Source organism: Corvus hawaiiensis, chromosome 1, assembly GCF_020740725.1.
Source record: "Corvus hawaiiensis isolate bCorHaw1 chromosome 1, bCorHaw1.pri.cur, whole genome shotgun sequence".
Classification (NCBI taxonomy): domain Eukaryota; kingdom Metazoa; phylum Chordata; class Aves; order Passeriformes; family Corvidae; genus Corvus; species Corvus hawaiiensis.
In genome coordinates this window covers 2,516,422-2,543,182 of record NC_063213.1, presented here as the reverse complement: position 1 = coordinate 2,543,182, position 26,761 = coordinate 2,516,422, and the positions used below count along the sequence as shown (strand labels likewise).

The 26,761-nt window shown below is 43.3% G+C and overlaps 1 protein-coding gene across 3 annotated transcripts in view; it reads right to left on the bottom strand.

Moving 5' to 3' along the window:
• Positions 1 to 26,761, bottom strand: part of OBSCN (obscurin, cytoskeletal calmodulin and titin-interacting RhoGEF) — a 171,279-nt gene that overhangs the window by 18,284 nt on the left and 126,234 nt on the right. For all 3 annotated transcript variants that reach the window (XM_048309941.1, XM_048310008.1, XM_048310079.1), the window contains 11 exons: positions 26,186 to 26,288; positions 25,472 to 25,601; positions 24,305 to 24,410; positions 7,621 to 7,881; positions 5,168 to 5,285; positions 4,707 to 4,840; positions 4,249 to 4,361; positions 2,852 to 3,020; positions 1,801 to 1,882; positions 1,069 to 1,269; positions 472 to 532 (listed from right to left, as the gene is read on the bottom strand). In XM_048309941.1, coding sequence (XP_048165898.1) covers positions 472 to 532; positions 1,069 to 1,269; positions 1,801 to 1,882; positions 2,852 to 3,020; positions 4,249 to 4,361; positions 4,707 to 4,840; positions 5,168 to 5,285; positions 7,621 to 7,881; positions 24,305 to 24,410; positions 25,472 to 25,601; positions 26,186 to 26,288 — 1,478 coding nt within the window. The remainder of the gene's footprint in view (positions 1 to 471; positions 533 to 1,068; positions 1,270 to 1,800; positions 1,883 to 2,851; positions 3,021 to 4,248; positions 4,362 to 4,706; positions 4,841 to 5,167; positions 5,286 to 7,620; positions 7,882 to 24,304; positions 24,411 to 25,471; positions 25,602 to 26,185; positions 26,289 to 26,761) is intronic.

Below are 26,761 nucleotides of genomic sequence, written 5' to 3'. Positions count from 1 at the left end.
AAAAATCAATTTTACCAATAAATATCGGACACCTGGCTACTAAATGGGAGAAGTAAAACATTTTGCATTTTTAACACCAAGGATCTCAAAAAAATCCCTTAGAAACCATAATTTCAGCTTTTCTTTTAAAGACAGAAAGGGAGTAGATAGAATATAGTTATAAGGGGATAAAGTGGTATTAAGTAAGTGGAGATACAGGAGCTGCAGATGACAAGAAGCAAAGAAATTATGAAAATAGAGCAAATACAGTCTTTTTTTAAGGCTGAATGCAGTGCTGGTGGTCAAACCCACTGGCTGTTTCCAGTTATTCCCCAAACAAAGCCAGCTTAGCAGTGAAAGTTGATAGGAACACATTGTAGGGGCTGATTCTGCTTTGAGAGGTTATCACTGGTTCAAAGACATTTCTCGTATTCCAAAAGGAAAATGCAGAAAGAACCAACTCTGGACTTTCAAATGAGAGAGAGAAATTACCTCAGCTTCAGTGACCACACTCTTCTTGAATAAACGGTCCAGGAGCTCTTCATTGGAGCATCTGGCAGTGGCATTAAGGGACAACAGAACCACGTGGAAAAGCTTGTTTTGATTGTGGAGCCACCTCCATGCAGCCAACAGCAGAATTCACGAGGTGATCTCAGGCACTGTGATGGTCATGAAAGTCTCTGCTGCAGCAGAGTCCTTGCAGAACTGGGCTGCTCTAAACCTGGTATCACTTCTTCTGAAATCTACCTGTTGATTTTGGGGTTTCTGCTCTGCATTTCCCTCATGCTCACCCAGACTGAATCTCATGGAAACAGAGCCCGTAACTTCCAGATGTTTCAGAAAAGAATTTTGGTGCTTAATAACTCATTCACACTTGTGTACATAAGTCTGATTTTTCTCACCCAGCAGAAGCCCAGGACTGCAGTGGAGCTCTCACAGAGCTGTGCTATCCTGCAGTGCCGAGAAGGATTGTGTGCCCTTTTGTCTCAGGAAAAAAAACCAAAAAGTGATTAATTGCTTAGATATTTAATAAATGAGCTCTACCCAGTACTTCCCAGCCTCCTCAGACAACTGCACAGAAAAGGATACAACTCCAGAACCAAAATCAGTGTTTTTCGTGTTTCAAACTCATCCAGGAGCCTGGTAATTCTGTCGTGGGACAGAGAGGCAAGAATATCCCTCTCTTGATGCGCTCGAGCCTTGGTTTTGCTCCGCAGAGGAATGAATTTGGCAGCACAGGACACCCTGTTCCCTTTGTGCACCACCCGTTTCACGAAGCTGAAGCAGCCCCTGTGCAGGAATCGAAGGACAAGCCCTGTTCAGACCTGGGCTGAGAATTTCCCACACCCTGGCCTTTGACAGCTCCCTGCTGCTCAGTGCTTCAATTCTGCGGCATAAGAAGCTCATTTTGCTGTGTGTGAGGTGCTGTTGCCCTCTCCTGGCTGTCTCCAAAGCGAAGCAACGTGCTCCCAGCAAGGGAAAAGCTGTTGCGGGTGATGCAGGCTCGTGCTGGTGCTCTTGGATCCCTGGGACAGACCTGATGTGACGGGATTGGGATGCTCCCACTGCCAAGAAGCCATGCCCAGGCACTAATCTGTGAGCCTTTGGATGGTTTTCTTTCTGGTTGGAGCTGTTTGCACTGTCCCATCCTCTATCAGAAACCTCAGGAAAGCATTCCCAGCACACCTGGGAGTGTCCTCCCACATCTGCCTTTACTTCCACCTTTTCAGACTTTTCAGGACCCACCTCTGCCTCAGCAGCTCAGATGGGCAACGAGATATTCCCTGGCAGTGATGCTGTACAGTTGGAAAATTCAATTACCTTCCAATCTCCTGCTTCACCTCATAATGGGAGTGGAGCTTTCTCCTGGTGGCCACTTTCTTTCCTTCTTGGTCTTTCTTAGCTTTGGAAAGGAAAATATAAGGGTGAAAATTCAGACAACAATGCCTTGCTAATAGTGTGCAAAGTTATTACAGGACAATTTAAGGAAGGAAAAATTAGAGGGGTCTTCTAAATTTCTACAGAGAATTAAGTGGAATTGTTTGAGAACAGAATGTGTCTAAATGGACTTTAGGGTTGCCCATGCAGCTGGCCCATCCATGGAAGTGTTCAAGGCCAGATTTGATGGGGTTTGGAGCAACCTGGGATAGTGGAAGGTGTCCCTGCCCATGGCAGGAGGTTGGAAGGAGATGATCTTTAAGGTCCTTTCCAACCCAAACCATTCTGGGATTCTGTTTTATCCTGGATCCCACCATACTGACCCTATATAAATGCTCTACAAGGATACAGAGCAGATTCCATACAGGTACCAGAACATGACTGCAACAAATTACATTTGGCAGTGGAAGCAACTCCTGCAGCAGAGAGGATGGCATTGCCTGCACAGCTGAGAGGATGGCATTGCCTGCACAGCAGAGAGGATGGCATTGCCTTCACAGCTGAGAGGATGGCATTGCCTGCACAGCTGAGAGGATGACATTGCCTTCACAGCTGAGAGGATGGCATTGCCTTCACAGCTGAGAGGATGGCATTGCCTGCACAGCAGAGAGGATGGCATTGCCTTCACAGCTGAGAGGATGGCATTGCCTGCACAGCTGAGAGGATGACATTGCCTTCATAGCTGAGAGGATGGCATTGCCTGCACAGCAGAGAGGATGGCATTGCCTGCACAGCTGAGAGGATGGCATTGCCTGCACAGCAGAGAGGATGGCATTGCCTTCACAGCTGAGAGGATGGCATTGCCTGCACAGCTGAGAGGATGACATTGCCTTCACAGCTGAGAGGATGGCATTGCCTGCACAGCTGAGAGGATGGCATTGCCTTCCTGGCTCAGAGGATGGCATTGCCTGCACAGCTGAGAGGATGACATTACCTTCACGTACGACGAGCTCTGCTTTGCACAAAACCTCCCCTCCTGCATTTTTGGCAACGCAGGTATAAACACCACCATCGTCCAAGGCAGCATTGTCCACGACTAAGAAATACGTTGTTCCTTCCTTCCCCTGATGGACCCTGTCGCTGTCTGTCAGCAGTGAAGTGCCCTGAGGGAAGGAAATGACATTTTGGCACTGGAAAAGCCAAGATGGAAACAGATGTTTCCGCTCTTCAAGAAACAAGATACAGGAGCAGAGGTACAACACAGAGTATTTCCGTTAGCAAATCTCACAAACAAAACGGTGCCCAGAGAAGTGGTGGAGTCACCATCCCTGGAAGTGTTCAAGACACAACTGGATGTGGGTCTGGTTGACAAGGTGGTGTTCTGTCAGACATTAGACTCGATGATCTTGGAGGTCTTTTTCCAACCCTAATGATTCTGTGATTCTGTATATTCATAAATGCTATGAAGAAAGGGGCAGGATGGAGTGTGTGTGATACAGAGCAGATTGTGAGCACTTGCAAAAGGTCCCCGTGGCAGTAAAATGCAAGATAAAAAGAAATAATACAGTACAATATGTACATATATGTATATAATACCATAAACATGAACTGATGCAATCCTGTTTTCCCACATAAAATCTCTGTTTCTGAGCTTTTCCTTATTAAACTGTAACAAAACTTTAAGTTAGAGTAAATAACTCCACGACAGCACCAGCTAAGTGTTTGGTGGGAGCTAAAAGGTACCAGATACTAGAAATTATTAGAGAAGAAATGAAGGACAAGACACAAAGCATCATCTGCTAAATCCTTGGTTTGCCCATGGTGTACATCATGGTACCTCATCATCAGTGTCCTCTCTAAGAGCTTCCAGATGAGGATTGACAGGGCAGATTGGGGCTCTTCAGCATGGAAGGGAGGCTCTAGCAAGATATTACAACAATATTGTAAGGAATAATAAATTATTTCCCTCCTTTCTATGGGATACTCATTAGTCACACTGATTTTACCAAGTAATTGCAGGAAAGATACAGAGCCTGGAAGTCACACTGACAATGGGAATGAACCCCTCAATCCTATCCCTGCCCCCAAATTGCAGCACACATCTCAGTGGCACTCAGGTGGGACCAGTCTCCCTTGCTGCTCCTCTGGGTCCCTAAAGCCACCTTGGTTGCCCTCTCTGCAAAAGGATCCAGGGTGACACGGTGGCAACACGGGGTGGGATGCACAGGTGGTGGTTCAGTGAGAACAGCTGGTCCCACAAACTCTACAGACACGACCCAGGGTCAGTGTGAGAGGTGTGGGAGGAAAGAGTAGGAGAAATTCCCTGTGGAATAGTGCACTACAGTCCCTCCCATGGTCCTCATCCTCAGCCAGAGAAGAGTCTGCACTCACCTTAAACCATAAAACTGTGGGCTGAGGGGTTCCTTCAATGACTGCCTGGAATTTGGCACGTTCCCCAGAGTTCACCTGCACATCCTCTATTGTCACTTGCATGTAGGGAGGACCTGGTGAGACAAAAGGGTTTGCTGCATGCACAACACTGCAACTTCATTCCCAGTGTGTTGGCAGAGGTGGAGTTACTCAAACGGGATTCATAGGACAGGCCATTTAGGATGTAACTGTAGTTTAAAGTCAAATCAAGAGGTAAAGCAGCAATTTATTCGGGGTTCTCTATACTGGCATTACTTTTAGGCTTCTTATCTTCACACTTATCTATTACTTTTTGTTTAATAAACAGTTACCACTCAAAAAATCAGAATATTTAAAAAAACAGTCATCAGGAGTTGTTACCAAAAGAGAAGACAGTGACAATCATGGGATTTAGGAAGGGAAACAGTGTTTGATCTTACTTGTTGGAGTCTTCTCCTCAGTCTTATACACACGAGTTCTTTCCGTGGTCTCGATATAAACTTCACTGCGCACATCCCAGACCACATCTCCTTCTCTCCTGTTCCAGCCTCCTGCCCCTGCATCTGGTGACGTTCTTTCAGGAAACCCAAGAGAAAAGATCATGGCATAGCCACATACAAGAGGTGCAGGATTACACCCCGCCATTGATCTGTTTAACCACAGACAAAGAGTTATTTGCTTAAAATTAATACAAGAATTTTGGTTTGGGGGGGGATTAATTTCTCTCCAACCTTCTTTTACCCTTCTTTGACAAAGCATTGCCACCGGGATTCTGAAAATAGTAACAAACCTACAAGAATCTGTTCAGGTCCACCACAGAGGATTTGCTTTTCTTGCAACAAACTCTGCCACTTTCAGAAATCCACATGTATTACGTGGAAATATTGAGGTGGGTATTTACCTGTCAGTGGGAACAGTGCGTTCCTGAGCGCTTTCACCTCCAGCATCTGCCTCTTCCCGGGAAGGAGCAGGGCTGGGCTTCGGCACCCCTGGTTCTTCAGCTGGAACCTGCCTTTGTGCTTTGGATGGCAGCAGAAATTGGGCAAGTTAGACACAACACCCATGAGAGCACGCCTGAAACCCAGAGGCAACCTTTGGAGCCAGCTCTGTTGTGCCTTGTGCCAGAGCTGAGTCCACCTGACCTCAGCTGGGTGCAGTCACTGAAGGTTAGAGGAGAATTTGGCACTTTTGCAAAGAGCACAGGAAGCAAAGGGGTTGGACAACACCAGAGTGGTGGCACTTGGCTGACTGGGCTAAACTGACTTTTCTGCAAGGAAACACACAGAGACAAAGGTGGGAAAAGCAGTAGGGACAGGGGGAAATAGGTCAGCTGGAAGGATAGCATGGGTTCACACAGCCTTTACAGGAGATAATTTAACTGTGTTTCAGTTCCAGCTCATGGCGGTGAGGAAATCATGGAATCACAGAATCATTCAGGTTGAAAAAGACCTTTAAAAACAAGTCCAGCCATCAACTCAGCACTGGCAAGTCCACCACTGAAATGCACTCCAGGGAAACCCAGTGTTAGCTTTGTACACATGAGTTCTCCCATTAAACTTTGCCTTAGGACAGTTCCTGACTCACTGCTGTGATCACAGGCAGCATCAGGGACATGAGTGAGCTCACACCAGCATAAACTGGTGGTCCTGCCCAAGGATGTGACTGATATGGAGGTAATATGGACTCTTGCAGAGGACCTGGTGATGTTTCATCATCAGTATTGCTGCACCTTCACTGGAAAATGTCCTTGTACTGTTCTAAGTTACACCAGAGCAACGTTTGGCATCTGGGACTTGAGGAAACCAAAAGATGGTGTAGCTTGATGGCTGTTTAAGTTAATTTTCTTCTTTTATTATTAATTATTTTATCAGGTATAGCTTCAAAACCTGGTTTGATCTCACGTTCCAAAAGTACTGGTTGTCTTTTGATATTCACCATTGGAATTACACCGTAGGATAAAGTGCATCATCTCTTTTTCATTTAAGGAGAAAACGTTAAATCCAGAGGAGTTTTCTACCCAGCAGGTAGGAATATTTTAGGGAGCGCTCTAAGGATGTTTGGTGCTGGCTGGTTTTGGAAAAGAGCAGCTGTTTCTAGAAGTCACATAAAGCAGCTCTACTGGGATGGAAAACATGGAAGGCATTACTGGATCAGAGATCCCAGGTTCTGGGACTGTGCTTTCCTACCACCAGCACTACTGAAATATTTGCCTCATTTTTATTTAAGGCATGTAATCATAGAGAGAGCTGTCAAGTCTCCATCTGATTAAAATAATTCCCATAACATGTTTAGTTTTGCTCAGATGAAAGACCTGCCAAACCATCTCATTCACTATTGTATTTTCTCTGTAGCTGTGACTGGGGAAATAATCTGCTAGGTGACATTTTACTTAGGATTTTTGGGTCATCCCACTTCACCAGAGGATTATTTTCAAAGATGATTTCCTACTAGAAAGGAAAAAATGTTTTAAAGCCCTGGCATTTTTTTATGCTGTTGTTTTGGGTCTGATTCCATGATCAGCTTTTATCCTTTATAAGTTTTAAACAAGAATACTTATTTTTTTAAAGAGTTATCTGGAGTTTGAGGGCTGAAGGCTGCTTGGCATTGTCCTTTCAGTTAACAGTGGTGGAGAACAGTTATTCTGACTTGACACAGAGACAGCTTAGACAAGTTGTTATGGCAGAAGCAGAGGAAGAGTGGAAGGGTTGTCGCTCATCCCTGATTTTTTAAAAACAACAGAAAGACAAAGGAGTTGTTCTCCTGGCAAGACACAGCCACACACATGGTTGGGTTTAGTCACACAGGAGCTGCAAGGAGTCTGTCCGGGCGCCAGGGTCAGGGAAATCCAGGTGAACTTGATGCACTCAACCCCCTGGAAGGCCTCTGACAGGAAGGTGCAGGATATTAAAGATATTTCCAGCTTGTTTATGGCAAACAATAAAAGCAAGCACCCTTACCCACCCCACCAAATCAAAACCCAAATGACTTCTCCGAATGTAAAGGAGGGATCTCACCCTGCCTTCTCCCCCAAAAGTACTTGAAGCAAGACCAGGGACAAAGCCCCAAAGGTGGAAAAAATGCCCTATTCCTTAATTTGGGCAGGTGATGAACCAAACTCTACTTCAGACATGGTTTTCAAACACCTCCTGTTTCCAGAAAGATCTGCCCCAAACTTAGATCCAACCCCAACCCACCCCACCATGTTTCTTTGGGTCTGAAAGCCCTCTCTTAATCTTCATCTGCTCAAAACACAGTGACAGAAAAATGAGGTTAAAAATATTGTTACTGGCATGTTCAATATTTTTCTGTCTCTCAACTCCCAGGGGACATCTCCCATATTCGTGCCAAACCTACCATGGCCTCCAGCAGTCTGGGTTTGGGTACTGGCTTCATGAACTATCACAGAGGGCCCGGCTGCTGTCCCTGAGTACTCTGAAGGAACAGACCCAGGAGGGCCAAGGCCAAGGCCACCATCTGCTCGCATGCCTGGGGGAAGAGTCACCAGCAGTGATGCCGAGTCCATGAGTTTTTTCAGAGCTGTCTTGATCTCCTTATCAGCACGCTGGAGCGAGGCCTGCACAGTAGTCTCCGTGTCTGACTGGGGGGAAGTCATTCCTACAGACAAGAACAACAACTTTTCTCTCTTCAGGGCAAAAAAGAAAACAGCAGCACCATCCAACCCATGGAAATATTTGCAATCGTATCACTTTCCCCTCCTATGTGGGAGACAGAGGAGTAGAAACTCCTGCAATTAAAGGAGGCTTTGATTTACAACCCTGGAAGAGACTAGGTCTGGCTTAATTGACAGAGATTTTAAGATCATTGCCAAAAGGATCACGAGCCTGTGTTCCTATAGTTATAAGTAAAATTGTACACTGGGTGTTCTAGTGGAGGGTTTTAAATATAATTGTGTGATTTAATATAGTTTAAGTTAAGAATGTAGATGGTATAAGAGAGATATCTGTATGTGACATGAGAAGTTATTGGTCAAGATGCAGCTGCATTGCAGTGAGAAGTGCCACAGGTGATAGGTCATAAATCCAAAACAAAGTGTCGTTTTAAGTGTCTGTTGGATTAGAAAGGTATAAATTATGATGTAACTCTAAATCTTGTGACTAGTCACCATTATTTGGAGGTACTGTAAAATCTCACGCCTCGACTGATGCGTTTGTTATTTTAAACAAAAATCCCTGCAATCGTGTAGTCCCATCCCTGAAAGTTATTTCCTCTGATGAGTGAACATGCGGGAAATTCGACACTCCTAGACCAGGGAGTTGACAAAGAAATGCTTATTCCAGCAAGAGGGAGCGTAGCTAAGAGTTAAAATAAGAAAGTTGGCACAAAGTGCTTTGGAAAGTTGTATCTCAGCAGGCTGGGGACACTGTGCCACACTGTGTGCACCCCTGGCCTGTTCCCAGACAGTGGAACAAAGGATCCATCACCCAGCTGAACTCAACATTGGTTGGTCTGTCAAAAATACCTTTATTAATCCTAGAATCACAGAATGTCATCAACTGGAAGGGGTCCACAAGGATCATCCAGTCCTACTCCTGACCCTGCACAGTCATCCCAACAACCCCACTCTGTTTCAGGGAGAGTTATTCAAACACTCCCGGAGTTCCGGCAGCTTTAGGGCTGTGACCATTCCCTGGGGAGCCTGTTCAGTGCCCCAGCACTCTCTGGAAGAAGAACCAATCACTGGATAAGACCACTGAAATGAACCCATTGCACTGATACAGACCCTACATGCAAGGAAGAAGTTACCTCACAGGAAAGGAAAAGGAGCAAACGGAATCAGCCTCATCAGTGATTCTGGGAAGGGCAGGGGAAAGAAGGGAGGGCTGTTCTTTTTCATCAAAGTCTGGCAGAAAAGCCACTTTTTGCTCCAGAGTGATGCCTTTGTCCTACTTCACGATATCTGAATATTTCTGCTGGGTTTGGATGTAGAAGGCTGGGATGGGATCACAGACTGCAGGAGCTCATCTCACCCACTCTGCTGCCTGATAAACCTTCCACAAATCCTGAAGAGGCACAACGAAGGCATGGATGAGACCTAGGGAAGCTCCCATGTAATCATGAAGACAGAGAAAATGCAGGTCAGGTTAAGACAACTGATCACGTTCATGATGTGACTGCTTGCCAAGCAAGAGAGAAAACTCAGACCATGATGTGGTTTGAGAAAAAAATAAGAGTATTTGGAACAAACAGCTCTGACTTGTTTAATGTCGCTTGATGAGGAAATGTATTCACAGGTGCACAGATATAGAGGTTATATATAATCACAGATCTCCCCCATGCTCTAATACCACCACTTTCCTCCCTGCTTAGGGACATTACACCACTTTCTTCCTTCTTTAGGACACTGATTCAGGCTGAGGAACTTTAATATCCCCCAAGATAAATAGAACTAACAAACACCACAGTAGTGACAGCCTGTAATGGACAACCAACCTCTTTCCTAGCTCTAAAATCTCAACCTTGAACCTTTCCACCCCACATCTCCTTCACTTCATCCCTGGGAACTCAAGACTGACACTTATTTTGAAGCTCCAGTTCGGTTTCAGAGAAGAACCCAAGAGGATGTGAATTGTTTAAGATTCCTGAGTTGGAAATATCCCTAAAACTGTTTTTTTTCACTTCAGCTCTCCTGAAACTGCCCATAAAAAGGAGCCAGAGCCCAACTGCATTAATATTCTTGGATTGCAGTCCAGCTCCTGCTGAAGTCAGCGGGAGAAGAGGATGAGCTGATGGAATATCAAGTGCTGTAACAAAGGACACAGAAATCCAACGAGTTCAGTGACAGCTGATGCAAGACATTTATTGATATAAACTCAGCATCTAACAGCGTATCTTGCACTTGACTTTTTTTTGTGTGTCTTTTTTCCTTTTTGTATTTCAAGCAAACAGAAGTTTCCACTTTATTAATACCCATTTACCTCCAGGAATTTCAGTAAAACATTCATTGTATTAAAATCTTTCATACAGCTGTATCTTTTCATCTACAGGAAATAAATCCCCACACATCTCATTAGTTATCTACACAGTTTAATCACTTACAAGCATAATTTTTAACCTCTAGGAAAACATTTTGAAAATATATGTATTGAACTTCTCATAAACCTTTCACTTTTTGAACAGAGCCCTGCATAGGATTTTAAGAATTCCCTTCAATTGATTCTCTTTTGCTTAAATTTCAAAAGAAAATGTAAACAGATGTTAATTGCTTTGAGCTAATGAATCAAAGTATAATTATTTCTTCTATGACCCTCTGAAGTGCAGCCTTAGAGCTTCTTTAGAAAAACCTGAGTGCCAACCACAACAGGAGGAAACCTCCACATTCCTTTACACATCCTCATTAACTTTTGTTTGAATATTACGTTTTTTGAAGACTATCACAGGGCAAATTCTTTTCTCAGCAGTATCTTCATAAATCTGAATCAAATCCACTTCCTTCTGTGGAATTATTCTAGATTGATACTGGAATAACTGAGATCAGAGTCAGGCTCAAAATAAAAGAAATATTTTTGGCTTTGAAAGCATTTCCCCGTTGTGTGTGTGTTACTTTCCAATGTACAGTGCAATATATGAAAAAAGCACTAATATATATATCCATCGTATTGCTTCATTATAAAACAAACAGTATAAACCAAGGAGATGTTATAAAAAACGGGATAGTACCATAAAGGAAGCTTGATTTCCTTCACCACTGGAAAAGCATCTTATATCATGAAGGTAGTGCACACGACATCCTGAGTGGATGCTGAAAGTGAAAGGCTGTGAAATCAATATGTTCATTTTAGTCAGCACAAGGTGCAGCTGCAGAAGGAAAAAAAAAAATTTTCTACAAGCACCTTTTGTGAATTCAGTCCCTGTTGGCAGGAATATTGCCCCAAGCCTCCAGAACAAGCTCCTCTATATCACCTGGCTGGGAAACACAGAGCCAACATCATCCATTCATTCCCAAGGCAGAAAATCACTCCACCCTCTCTCTTCATGCTGCTTAGAAATTCAACTGTGCCTGAGCATTTCTGGTTTCCCTAAACCATAAATGAAAGCAGTTTCTACTGAACATTGTTACAGAGCTCAGCTGGGACAGGGTGTGGGGACTTTTCACCCTACATCTCTGTTACCAGAGAGAGCCAGTGCTGGGTCCTGCTGAGACCAATGACAAACTCCATCTGACTCCAACTGGCGCCAGGATATGGGCCTGGGAGCTCATGTCTTTTCAGAGCAGCTTGTTGAAGGTCTCGGCAACAACCATTTTTGGTGAAGCCAACAGAAGTGGGCTGTGCTCAGTGCACCTCAGCCTCCCCCTCATGCAGCATTCCCGCTGCAGAGCTCCAGAGGAACCCCACAGTCAGTCCCTCTCCGAGGCATCTCGACCTTCCTGCTTACAGTAATACAATGCAATTGCAACTGGCAGCCCAATACATTTGGAACAGATCTGTGTTTCAACCGAATGTTTAAGGTAAAGCTTAAAAATTCAAACCGAATGTTTAAGGTAAAGCTCTCTTTTGTCTTTATTTTTTTTAAATTGTCTTTGTGCTCCTGCTACTTTGCCGTAGCTCAGTGGTAAATTCCTTTTATCACATATCAGGGACATCATGGATCAATCTGTTAGCAGGAATGTTTCACCACTGGTGTGTTCAGGAGAACAAATACTCATCCAGTCATTTAGTGACAAGGACCACATTTGTAGTTCTTTGTACATGTTAATGTTTCATTGCAGATGCAGAAATCATTTTGTGCAGCACTTTAATCTTTCAGTGCACCTTAAGTAAATTATATTTTAAAAGAGATGTTTTATAAATCCACCACACTAGAATGCAGAATAATGAAAGCTACATTATCAGACAAGTAGGAAGTGGATTTGAAAATATCAGTCATTTAGAAAAGGTAGTCTTTTTCATGTAAAGCAGAAGAGAACAACAAAACTCTTGCTTCCTCATGACAGTGGGACTTTCACCACTGACTAGAGTCAATCTGGGATTTCAACCAAAAGGCCTGAGCAGCCCTTTGAATCCCTGGTATTTGTAATATTTCCTATATATCTCATTATAAGGCAGAAGGTTAAAATAATGCAACCAGACTGTGCATGTTGAAAGGTTTATGAAGAAATTTTGGTAGGGCTACTTGGTGTCACAAGTGTAGAGCATGGTCAAAGCAGAGTGAAGCTTCATGACCTTTGGGCCCACACGGCGACAGGAGACACCTCCTGTCCTGGGCTGCTGAAGGATGCTGAAAAGCTTAGATACTTTCACCTCCTTGCCACACCGTAAACTGGCACACGAAACAATTTTTAAGTTCATGGACAAAAAAGCACTTTTGCATCTATATTTCTGTCATAGGTAGAAGAATCAGGCTTTTCCTAAACCTCCCATCACTGCTCCACTATGGAATGATACATGTTCACCTAGATCAAAGCCTTTAAAGTTACTAACTGTTCTGACAGACTGTTCCCTTTAAGACTGGAAAAGCTGGACATATCATATTTAAATACACTTCCCTCTAAGGTATTCCCTTGTACTTGTTACCTCATAACTTTGCCACCAATTCCCCTTGCTTACAACAATTTTGATTATTTATATTTTTTTAAAAAGCTGCTTTCTTCGGTGTTAAAAATTATGCTTGCATCCGCTCAGCTCTGGGAGAGGTCTTCTGTGCTGATGTGCAAGGTGACAGGCTCGCCAACAGTCCCGTAGCTGAGGGTTCTCGTGGAAACTTCAGTTTTAAAGCTGGACTGCCCGTTGTCTGCTGAGCGCTGGACCTCGGTGCAGAACGAGGGTTTCACCGTGAAGGAGGGGCCGGGAGGAGCTGCGCGGGAATCGCTCACACGGAAGGAGATGTTGGAGGGGCCCGCGGACTGCACGCCGGTCACCCGAGAGGCTGACACGAACACACCCCCAGGAACGTGCTCCTCGTACTGGCTGAAGAACCTCTGCCTGGGCTCGGGCACCACGGGCCTCACCAGGTTCAGCAGCACCGGCTTCCCGATGGTCGGGGTCGGCTCGTTGATCTCCGTCTGCAGCACGGAGATCTCGCAGGGCTTCTCTGCCGTTTGCTTCTGATCCTCACACCTGTAGGTCTCGCCTTCTTGAGGGACATAATCCTCCAGGTCCTCCAGAGTTAAGAGTTTGCCGTTGTGTGTTAAAATCTTGCGGTCCCGGGTGCTGATGTCGTCTGTGTGTAGCTCCTCTGGCTCATCCACTATGACATTGTCTTCTTCGGGAAAGATGTCCTGTATTACTTCGGGTACCTCCTCTCCAACAGGCCAAGACACATCCACTTCATTGACTTCTTCCTTATCCTCTGGACTTGCCAGGGAGAACAGAATTTCGTGTTGGTCTGCGGCAGCTGTCCCAAAACTGAAGACCAAAGGCTCACCTCCACAGGCAAGCAGAGGGGAGGCAGCATCTGACCCACAGTCAGCACTTGATTCCTGTGGGCAGCTCTTTCCTTCAGTTCCATAATCCATAAATGAATCACTTCCTAGTTGCTCAGAGCCACATGGGGAGTTTCTCTCTTCGCTGCTGACTTGAGGTCCTTCCTGCTCGGTTGTGTACACCAGAGGCTGGATGTCACCTTCAGAGAGACCCTCATTTGGCAGAGATTTTGACTGCTCCACCAATTTATTGTTGGAGTTGTTTGTGTTTGGATCATCTTCTGGGGAGCGCTTTGGCCTTGAGCTGGGAAAAGTGAATGTTAACACCCCTGAGTCATCTTTTTCTTGCTTTGCTGGGGAAGAGCCTCTTTTCCTTGTGGGCTTTGGTGATTTTTTCACCTTGAATTCAATTATTTCTTCCACTTCGACCCACTTGGGCTTTTTCTCTTCCCCTGTGCTCTCCACGACGACGTCTCTTGCCACTGCCCCTTGCATGTCCTCATGTTCTGTGACATAAAGCCTGGGAACAGCAGCAGACTTTGGTGCTGCCTCCTGCTCATGTCTGTGGACAGGCTGCCTGATCTTGGAGACATAAACCGGCTCCGGAGTCTGCTCCGGCCATGGGGAGCGGGAAGGAGAATGACCTGAAGGAGAACGTGCAGGAGAAACCCTTCCCCTTTGTCTTGGGCTCTTCACCACCGTGGTTATGGTCTCCTCTCTGATGGCAGAAAGGGGTCGAGTTGGCGGGAAGACGAGACTTTTCGGGGAGCCACACTCCACCAGCACATGCCATGGTCGGCCAAGGCGCCGCAGTGGGGTTAGTTTGGGTAAGCATTCCAGCTTTTGGGGAAGCATTCCAGCTTTTGGAGAAGCGGTCATTTTGGGAGGGACACACACAACGCACACACTCACATGCCCATTTCCACTTCCTGATCCAGGGAAAACCCCAGTGCCCTTGTCCCCAGGGAAAACTCCAGCTCCATTAATGTCCTTGAGTGTGAACACACAACAAGCATGAGAAGTGCTCCAGCTGAGAAATGCTCTGCTGGGTGCTGCTGTATTTCATGTGCTTGTGTTGACCTCCCATTTTGCTACTTTGGACCCCCCAAAATTGTAAACACTCAAAGACTTCATCCTTTTCCTGAGTATCCTTGGCTAAAATCCTAATTCCATCCACCTCAATGGTTAAATGCCCTTTATTAAGGTAGGGTCATCAGCTTCCTAATAATATTTAATTAATGTAACATATCTCTATCTTGTTTATTACAGACACTTTTGAGACCAGAGATCTGCATTTCCACATGCAGAACACAGAAAGGGGTTAACCCTTAACATGTGGAGACCACCAGGAAGAGAAAGTTAGAACATTTCCTGCACAAGTCATCTGTCCCAAAATGTATTTATTTTTACTCTTCATAACACCATTAGTGCAGACACAGCCTGATCCTACCACCTCCAATAGACACAGGAATACCAAGCCAAATTTGTATGCATAATTATGATTTCTCAGCATATTTCTGCTGGCTTTACTTTATATTTTTGACTGAAGTTGGGCTGGTGGTAGATGCCTCATCCCTGGAAACATTCAAGGTCAGGCTGGACAGGGCTCTGAGTAGCCTGATCTAGGTGAAACTGTCCCTCCTCACAGCAAGGGGTTGGACTAGATTATCTTTAAAGGTCCCCTCTGACCGAAGGCCTAACCCCAGGCTCCAGTGCTCTTAACTTACATATTTAACATGCAGTTTCTCCTGCAGGTTTCTCCGTGGTGTTTCTAACATGGAAAAACTTCCAGGTAAATACAGTGTTTTCTTGGCAAGCACAGGGAAGCCGATGCTCCACATCTGCTCCAGTGGAAACCACTGGAAAAGCCCATTTTGTTTCTGTGTTGAGATTCTGTCCCTACCCCCAAGGAACGGGGTTAAAAGCAAAGAATTAACTGAAGGGTCAAACAGTGGCCAGAACTGAGATGATGAATGGAGACAGCAGCTTTTTTTATTCCTCTCTTCCTCCTCACCATTCTCCAGTCACAACCACGTGGGGCTGAAGGTCACCCCCTCTGCTCTCCAGCCATCTCTGCTCTGGCTTTTGCACTGAGAGACAGGCAAGGGTGGAAAGAGCCCTTGAGAATGGAGAGCCCATTTATAGCCATCGTGGAAGACCAATCCTCTTGGGTTTATTTGCCTTTCTCATCTTGCCTTTCTCATCTTCTGCTCCTATTTTTGAAAACTTGTACTTCTTCCTCCTCTGGAGATTGGATTTGTTTCCACCATCAATCTCTCCCTTTGAGGACATGGTGAGTCCAGGACTGGATCAGCTACAGGGAGATTTATTTCCTTCCAGAGCACCCTCTCTTCTACTGCTCATTTCCACTGGTTTACTCTTTTCCCTAAGTTTTCTGCAGTTTTTCATTAGACTTTTGGGGTCTGTGCAGAGCCTTCCTACTAGCCACGGTGCCTTTCTGGATTACACAAAACTAAATTATTCTGGATGAGAATGGGTGCTTGCAGTAGACTTTGCTCTATGTTGTAAAGTTAAAATGGGTTTTTTGGGGTCTGGGATTTGCATATATGGACATTGTTCAATCCCATCTCTCAATTGTCAATTATTTTCTGCCACTAGTTTTAAAGCTTCTTCTCTTCCTCAGCTTGCAACAGATTAAGAAGAGTTGGAATCTGCCCTTACAGAATTATTCCCAAACTTTCGTCCATCACTATCCCAGCTCCAGTTGAGGTCCACTCTAATTTAAAGTTCGTGACCACAAAAGGAGGGGAATTTCTGTCTGAGATCCCACTCCTAAATTTACCAAACTCCTTTGGGGCTGCAGCCTGTGATTTAGGAATCCCTTCTGGAGCTGTCCAGAGCAACATCCTATGGAATTTAGATCTCAGAAATTTAGAAATCAGCTTAACTGATGGTATTTTGTATTAATTTATATTACTTAATCCACCAATATTAATGCTGCTGTTCCAGATCCAGGCACAGAGATGCAGATAAATGAGATTTACCAAGTTGTAGATGCGGTCTGACTCTGAGATTTCCTCCTGCTCATGACTTTGTCAGGATATTTCTGAATGTGATATAAAAAAATATTTCTCTGTTCAGTTGCTCCATTCTGAATCCTGGTCCTTGAGGCAGTACAGGTAAAAACACTTTACTTTTCTGGTCTTTGCAGGATGAAAAGGGTCTAATGACTGGACATTTACCTGAGCTGATGTGCAAGAGAGAGGGGAAAAGGCAGAGCCCCTTCCTGCCTCTCCTGTCTGCTCTCTGCCTCATCCAGGTAGAAACTTCTGGGAGGGGGGACAATTTATAAACCACTGCCTCCAAATGGGCCAAGTGCATGGATCTAAAGGAATAATCCTCACAGAAAGTAATAAAAGGGATAAAAGGTGAGCAACTCTTAACAGTCCTTTAGTTGCAATTTTATGTCTAACAAAAATAAAATACCTCAACTTAAGCCTCCTGTCCCAAATCAAGGACAGACTTTAGCAATAGTACAGCTGTTGAGGGAAGGCATTTCCCCAAAATATCCATTGTATAACTGCTTACTGCCCTCAGGACATGGTTTGAGTAGCTTGGAGATGCTCTGAAATCCTGTCACAGGCCGGTGTCCCCCTTCCAGCACATGAAACAATTTCATTATGTATTTCTTTATGGTACTTAAGAAGATGAATTAAGATTTTAATGGCTACTAAGCTTCTAGGCTACATATGGCTGAGAAAATACTGCTTTTTGCAGCAATTAATCTTTGTAGTTTTATAGGCATCCAGTATAAACCAGGCTCAAAATACCCAAAAAGACCAAGTTATCAGGACAAATATTTATATTAGAAATATAGAGACAGAAGGGGATAAAAATACTCATCATCTTCTGCTTCATCATACAAGGCTTTCCTGAATAATTAAAAACAGAAAGCCAGAAGAAATCACTGTAGGCTCTGAGATATTTGTTAAATTTGTAGACATTTTCAGGCAGACAGCTTTCAAAGCTGGTTTCATTCAACACTGAGAGTCAGACTCCACCTTCCCGAGCTCTTGTGCAACTCTATCAGTGCTCAGGGGAATATTTTTCCATGTGTAATATCATAAAATAACTGCCCCAGGCTGTGCCTAACACCAGTGCTGCTATTTTTGGAAAAGAACAGAAGGACTTTTTTTTGAGGCGAACACTTCACATGGCACAGAATTCCGTGGGATCTGGCGGGCTGGGAATGAACACACTTGCATAGCCAATGAACACAAGCTTGTTACTGGATCATGCAGAGGCAGCAAGGCAAAAAACCACAAATGTTACCCCAAAAAAAAAAAAAAAAAAAAAAAAAAAAATCAGCACTTACATGATGATGGTTTTCTTGGGCACTTTAGTCTCTTGTTCAGTGACTACAAAGAGAACAGTATGAACAGCATGGGGTTAAAGAAAGGCAAAAGCTGAAATGATTAAATTATCTTTGCTCAGATCATCAACATAAACTGGAGTGAAAAATAACCAACTGTACCATCCCATCCATGCTTTCTGTGGTTATTTCCAGCATCATCTTTAGTGTTTCTGACAAGGAATGAGAATTCAGAATGCTCTCTGAATGTTTAGATTTGAAATTAAATATTTTGTGGAGAACAATTTGGCAAAAGCTGTTTATTCTACCATTTTTGTTTGTCAGGTTAAAGCTAGAAAACAAAGTCCTTATTTAACTTTTTTTATTGTATAATAAGGTAGTGATGGTGTCAGAAACCTGAAAGTGCCTCGATCTGGAAAATCCTGGAGAGCTGAAATTCTTGAAACTGTGATTTCACTTCCTAGAAAAAAAGAGTCTCCCCAAACACTGAATTGTGGCCAAGTTTTTGTGGACTGGATGCAAAATCCAAACTGATAACAATGAAAATCATTAACTAAGATCATTATCATCAGCATCAAAAAAGCCCCCAAATCCTAGGAAGCCCAGGAGAGCCCTGTGTCTGCTCCGTCTCTTTTTTTTGCTCTAATTTGCAATTTTTCCTGACCCTTCTCCCATAACCAACTGGAAGCTGTTGATGCCTATCAAGATCAAAAGTAATGATTTCATGGGGTTGCAAGTATTTCCTAAAACTGACATTTTTAAAAAGTAGAAAGATACCATTTGAAGAACTAACTGAGATTTTCAGCAGGTTTCCCACCCTATCCACTGGAATAAAATTAAAGCACTGTTTGAACCACACTGCTTTGAGCACACCCTGAACTGCTGAACCTATTTGAGATCTAGAAAAACCCCAACAGCAAGCCCCACTTTTCACTGAATAAACTCACAAAAGATCTAAAAAAACCCCATAATTTAATCTCCAGCAATTGGTTTTCAGTTCTCCAGCCAGCCTATAATAAATAAGCTCTGGTAATTTTCACTTGATGCAATTTAAGTGAACTGCCACTTAAAAAGATCTATAAAATCACAAACAGTTCTTGCCCAGGGAATTTGGAGTGTCTGTATTATTTGTTAAATAACTGATGATTAGTGCTGATGTTTTCAATTGGTGCCCCCAAACCTGCATTGACTGAAAATTAAAAATACATTTACAATATTAAATGGAATACTTTAACCTAATTTTCCTTCCACTTCACTTCCAAGGGCTCTTCCCTGCCTCAGGTAAAAACACAAATTTGACCATAATGAAAAAGAATTTTGTGCAAATATTGATGTTAATATCTGACCTAGAGCTCATGGGTTTACTTGCAGAGCCTTCTCTTGTTTATGCCTGTAAAAATCTGGAATCATTTCCCAGAGATTCAAAGGAGTTACTGCAGAACTGGGTGAGTGTAAAGAGAATTTGTTTGGAAATTTGAGTTTACACTAACAGGGTAAGTAATGAGAAAAATTATTTTCAAATATTTATCCCTGGACACAATTACAATAAAACAATTTACCTGCCCTTAATTAATTTTTTTTTTTAATAACTCAAACCTTGTTTTAAATGGTGGAATGATAATTATACTGTGATGGCAGATGAACTGAGTGCTCAAACAATTTATTACACTCAGAGATTTTCACTGAATTTTTAAATCACTATTCTGCAATTTTCAAATAACTTTTAGAAAATCTCATTAAATAATATAATGAGATTAATCCATATGCAGTGAATATCTGAGTAAAAATACTGATGTTCTGAGGGAAACAGCTATTACTTAATTGGATTATACACCTGAAAATAGGTGTTTTATACAATTATTTTAGCAGCAACTGTCTTTAGACAAGAATTAAGTAATATAAACTAAAAAATTGAACAAATCAATGAAATCTCACAATGTCTGTAAGAAAAAGTCTCTTCAGTGGTTGCTCTATGAATGTCTGTTCTTGCAGTCCTCCCAAAGGACACCGACTGTGATATTTCTATTCGTAGTGGATGTCAAAGAGATTCAATATTCAAAAGTTCAGCAGGCCTGGGATGAGAAAGCTGAAAATGGCACACAATAAATTGTATATGTGCTGTCCGAGGTGTGAGGGAGGATTTGAGCAATCCTATATTGAAGGATAGAACCACACGAAAGTAGGATGAGAGAATTTGGGTTTCTTTTTTTTGTTATAGTTTTGGTTTGGTTTTTTTTTTTTTTTGCTGTTGTTTTTCCCCCGAGAGGAAAATATTCTGCATCCGTTTTTAGCGCCGGATGGATCATTTCAACTTTTCAAGAGCATTTTAGGCAAACAGCTTTGCAAAGCAGGAGCCCCTGATAAGCAGGTTAAAAGCTGTAAGCATTAGGGACAGCCAGTGCTTTTATAGGACCAGACATCTCTTTGGTTAATAGATTAAAACATTGCCTTACAAGTGATGGAACATTGAGGATCAGTGAGTTCTCCTTGCTCTGAATGGATGGAAGGTAATTTATGGCCTTTTTTACAATTTTTAAGTCTCTTTTCTCCACTCACAGGAGCTCAAACCTATTTTTCCTGCCCAGTTCACGCTGCTGACATGAGCCACGGGAGCACTGCTCTATTTTCACTTCCTTCTGCTACGCTTTGGAGACTGCAAAACCTGGCAAGAACTGCTAAAACTAATCCTAAAATGAGCAATTCATACAATCACTGAGGTTGGAAAAGACCCTTAGGATCATTGAATCCAACTGCTAAGGCAGCACTTCCACATTCACCACTAAATGCTGTCCCTAAGTGCCACATCCACAGATCTTTGAAGTCCCTCCAGGGTTGGTGGCTTAATTCATAGATATAACAATTTTTTAAATTATATGAATGAAGCATTTTGGGATCTCTCTCAAAAAAAAACCCCAAACCAGCAAAACCCCCAAATAATCCAAAAGGCCTCACTCCTGCAGTGACTGACAGCTGTAAAGGCAGATGGGGCTCTCCTGAATTTGCACTGAAAACCCTGTGGCCAGGCCAAAAATTGAGACTAAACCATGGTGACAGCCAAATAAAAATAATGAGGTAAATGCCCTAATCATCACCCTAATCAGGGAACATCCAGATGGTCAGGGGACAAACTCCTGTGCCCTATTTCTTCAGTAACACTAAGAGATCCAATGCTCCTCTGGGTTTTAAAGCAATCTTCCAGCTAAGAGCTTCAATATATTTTGCTGGTTTTTAACAAGGTGGCTGCTACAAGGCAACTGAAGAACCTGCCCAAGGCTCTGCAGGAAATCTAAGGCAAATTTGTGAAGGAATTCTTGTTGCCTGGTGTAGCTGCTTTGGGAATTTTTATTTATGGCTTCATCTCCACTCCTGTACCTGACTCCTCCCCTTGTATTGACTGTGTTGTTCTAGGTCCTGACCTGCCCACCCACGTGGAATTGCAACACCTTTCAAAGGCACTGGGCTTTGCTTTTCTTAACAAATAATCAAGTTAGTGAGCCTGGATGGATGAATCACACCAGAACATGCCAGAGCACATCAGCCCAGGTGTGCCGTGTGCAGGTTAAGCAGCAAGGTGCAAAGCAGACACAGTCAACTGGAAGTCAAAGAGAAGGATCTTCTTTCAGTTACACTTTTAAAAAAGTGTCTCAAATTCTTCCAATATCCACAGAAAGAGGATTTTTTAAAGCAACTTCCCATTGACTTCAGTGCAGTGACCAGGTGTGGCTGAAGGCAGATCTCAGCTCACACGGGATCCCTTAGTCCAGTGGTTTCCATCCTTTTTGGATTTGGTCCATCCAAGGGATCTGCAAACTCCCACAGTGTGAATTTAAACCCAATGACAAGAATTTTGGTTTTGATACCCATGGTCTTGGACTGTGGACCATCACCAGCTGCAGGTCAGGGCTCATAAACCACTGGACTAATGGTATCCCAAACCGCAGGTTTGGTTCAGCAGAATAAACAGTACAGAAAGGCAGGAGGATAAAAACTAAAATAATTGCCCCTAGGCTGCCTCATGAGACTCAGACAATGGTCATTTCACAGAAACAGAGATAAATCAGGTAAAACTCAGACCCAGGGTGCAGGTGAGCCAGGAAGCAGACACGGTATCTAGTTCCTGCTGTGAGAGCAGCAATGTTGTCCTCTTGGTGAAGTTACAAGTAATCCCATTTTCACAAATAGGAAGGATTGTGAGGATGGAAAGGGATAGCCTTCATGAGATCCACCTGTCCTCCAGTTCTTTGCCAGATGAACCTGATTTTTCCCCAGGCAGATCAAGGCTGGTTATTGATTCTCAAGAAAACAGTGAATTCCCTCCTTGGTCAAGTGCATTATGCCAAATTCATCCCTGGTGCGATTCTGCTCACAGCAATCCTCTTGCTCCATGGATGAGCCTATTTTCTCCACTGGCCTGAAGCAGCTCTCCCTCTGTTTCTGCCTGGAGATGACTCAGGGATCTATTTTCTTCCCTATTACTAGGTCCAAACAATTGCACATCACAGAACAAACCTATTTCATGACATTTCTGAAGCTTCCAGGCAAACTCCAATTATATTTCTTTAACCAAGCTCACAATTTTTTTGTTGTTGTTGTTGTTTATGATAACAGCAGATGAGAAACTTGGGGCTGAACACACACATTTGCAATCCCCAGAGCTGAAAATGCTCCTAACAGTTTTAACAATCTTTGTTTGCTATAACATCTGCCTGAAGGGAACTTCATCAAGATACACCACCCTGACAGGAATTTATTTGTGTTCTTCTACATCCTGCACACAACTTACTTTTCTCTCTCCAGGGCACAGAAAAAACAAAGAATTCAAGTACTTGAAGGTTTATTTCGCTGAAAAAATTATAGTGTTTCTACACTTACAGCATCCTCCCTGTAATGCTTTTTGATGGGACTCTGGGAAAGGAAAACACGTTTAAAATGAAGTCAAGAAAGTCCATAGATCAGGATGCTAATCTTAGTAGCTTATTGTGGCTGAATCCTCTTACCGTGATGTCACAATATTTGTGTCTACAGAGGGCTGGTCCAAAGGTCCAGCCAGACCAGGGCCTTGTCTCAGACAGGGCCAACAGCAGAGGACTCTAGAAAATGATGAAAAATTATGAGTAGAGGATCATTTATCCCTGAATATTTTTCCAGACTCCAGCATTTTCTGCCCAGCAGCTTCACGAGTCAGAAGAACTGTTTCATCTTAGTGGATGCTGATAATGCCAATTGCACCCTTTCAAACATGCACTTGAACTCCTTTTATTATCACAAGACGGTGTGGAAACTCATCCAAAGATGAGGAAAGAAGGTCCTACAGCTGTTGGCAAAATTCTGGCTTTTGTTGACCGTGTCTCCACCAACAACATCTGGGAGAGGCCTATGAAACCAAGGGTTGCTGGCATGGAAAGGCCTGTGCCTATCCCAGTCCCCTCTCTTGCCCTCCAAATCTGTCCATTACCTATTAAAGGTGGTCCCTTGGCTGTATCATCTCCTGAGCTGCCACTGGGAACCGTTCAAGAGAGACAGGACTGGCTGGGCCACGCTCAGCCAGACAAGGACACTTATAGGAGGTACAAAGAACCAATTCCCTAAGCCGGGAAATGTTCCCGAGGTAGATGTAGCCATGGATTTAAACTGGGCTGTGATGGGTTTACAGCAAGCACTGTCTAACACACGGCATGTGGAAGTCCTTGGATATGCAGGGAACTTTAGGCAGTAATGCCTGAAGTTGCTAAGAAAGAGATGCGTATTTGGATGGGTGTAAAATCAATTCTTATCGCCCTACCAATCCAGAAACTGGCAGAAAAAAAAGGAACAGACTCTGTGACTATCCCTGTACAGTCCTAAATAATGGATGAACTAAACATTGCTCAAGATACACTGCTGTCAGTTCTGCTTTCTCAGGCATTCCCAATGTCCTTCGGTGGTATTTCAGGAACTATCACACTGTGCATCCAGCATTACTCAAGTGGCCCCTGTAACACTTCTGCCGGGCTGACACACATTTTCAAGTATTCCAACAATATATATAATATATATTCTTTTTTTTGCACTAGTGGTGGTGTGACAAACCCTTCATTTGCTCCTCCTTTTTCATATAATGCCTTTATGAGCATTATATGAAGTTGATTTGCCAGGCTTGGAAATCAACAGATGGTGATGGGCACAGAGCTGAGCTGCCCTCTGCCCATGCACATCTCCAGAGACATACAGATACATGGACACCAACAACCAACATGGATAAGATGGCAAAGATATTGGATCCTCAGAGAGGTGTTTTTAGGGCAACTCGCTGGCGTACGTACGGAGCTGGGCAGGGGTCGTACCTTCGATGCTGATGGCTTGGTCTCCTCTCCTCTCCTGGGTCAGGGCTGCGGCGCTGTGGTGGTAAAGCTCTGCTCCACTTTTGGCAGACCCTAACCTGTTCATCAGCTGAAGAGAATCGTGCAGTGCCAAATGAAACACAGGATGTTTTGTCACGATGAAAACCTGCCTGTGCTACCTTGAAAATTCAATGCCAGCAGAAATAGGTGAAGGTGTGACCCCAGTACCAGGCTGCAGTTTGAAGGGACACTTTGCTGCTCAATGGTGTTCATGGTATTTTACCAAAAATTACTCACACAGACAAGTTACAGCACATCAGCAAACTTATTTACTCAATTGCTTGGTGTTCGCTCTGCAGCCTGTGGCTTGGGCCTGAGGTAGCTCTGTCTCTGCCAACAGGCACAGAGTCCTGCTATGTGCCCTTAATGGTCATTAAAGAGGGTTTTTTTGTTTATTGCCCAATAATGACTGAGTTTTACTCAACCAAGGGAATACTGGACCTTGGGATCTTAGTCAATGGCAAATGCAAGGTAGTCTGATTTTGCTAAAATTCCAGGAGAATTCTTTAAAGTATATCAAGCATCCCAAATATTTCTGTGGGCTGAACCATTTACCATGGAGCAGCTGACTCACACTAATTTCCTAAACCAAGACCAACTGCTTTTATTGTCAGGCCCTCAGAACTTACTGCTTTTACAATGAATGCATAGACTATGAATAATTTTCAGAAAATATTTTACATTTTTAACAATTTATTAGATATTTCCACATATGCTTGCTAAACAAAACAGGAATCTCAGTGGTTTAGCCTTATATTTAGACTTAATTTCTTTCTTCTGGCTCTGGAGGGTTTCTTAGTCATAATTTAAAGGCAGTCCAAAAACAAAATGTCACATCAGAATGGTCCAAAATTTTTTAACGGTTTCTTCTAGAGATCTGGACCTGAGTTTAAGCTTCAGAACAAGCTCCATCATTTCTAATTTATACCACCAAACTGTCAGGTCAGAATATTGTGAAGTTTTTGGACATTTGCAACCCAGATCTAGTTAAGCCTGACTTTCTATGATATTTTTATGAGCAATTACTCAGCCATGGGTCTCTCCCAGTAAAATGAATTCTTCTGCCTCTATCATTTTAGATGGCAGATATTTAAATCTCTCTGAACTTACCTCACATTCATAGTGCCCCATGTCTTCATTGGAAGGGTTCTTGACCACCAGCACTACGATGCCACTGCGTGGTTCACTGAAAGTCTGGTATTTACTGGTGTCCTTCAGCAGCACCCCATCTTTGTACCATCTGAGCGGGAAAACATGGAGTATAAGCCAGGAAAAATTATGCAGCATCAAAAGATGCCCATCTCACTGATCCATCCATCAAACAACTCAAGAATTAATCCTCAGACAAACATTTGGACCCTGGAAGGGAGGTCTGCAGGCAGGTAGATCACACCTGGATATTAAACTGCACACGTTTGTGAGATTCTTCCCAAGAATTCTCCTCAGTCAGTGCAGGAAAAGGGCTTTAAATTATGACAAGATTTCCTGAGCTTTTCCTGAGCTTTTGGTCTGAATACCCCAAACTGGTTGCTGATAAAATCAAGTCAGTTGTAAGGCAGGGAGAATAAAGAAATGATAAAATGTTGTCAGGGCTGTAAATCTGACCCAGTCATACCCAAAGTCTCTCTGTAGGTATTTCTTTTCAAATTCCAGCTGGAATTAATTGCTGAGAATCTCAGGAATGTCTGGATCATGAAGAGCCAGCATTGGGATGAGGTTGAGATAGAAGACACAGTAAAGAAAGGGTTGTAAATTCAAAAGGACTTTTCTGATCATGCAAAATAAGAAGCCAGGATTTGTTGCCATGTGAGTTGTAGGACTGACCTGATTTGAGGCCTGGGTGCTCCTTCCACAGTGCAGGTGAATTGGACATCTTCACCCTCGACAAGATAAGCGTTTCTGACCTTGTTCACAAACCGTGGGGGCACTGCAAAAAGCAAAGGGAAATGCAGCTGGTAGCTGGAAATGTGAACAGATAAGAAGTTCGTTTCCCTGACCAGATAATTCTGACTAGGTCTAAAGGATACTGAAGACCAAATTTTTTGACCTAAGAACAGGTGACTGCACCTTTACATCATTTTTTAAATAAATATAACCCAGTATTTGTTATACAGAACCTCTGGAACGCCTTAATATTTGTAACATCATAGAAACATAAATCATTTAGGTTGGAAAAGACCTCTAAGATCATCGAGTCCAACCATTAACCCAGCACTGCCAAGGCCAGCAATAAACCACATCTCCAAGCGCCACATCTACATTCTTTTTGAGCACTTCTGGGGACGGTGACTCCACCAGCCCCCTGAGAAGTTTGTTCTGGTGGTTGACAACACTTTGGATGAAGAAATTTTCCCTAATCTCCAATTTAAACCTCCCCTGGCCCAGCCTGAGGCCGTTCCC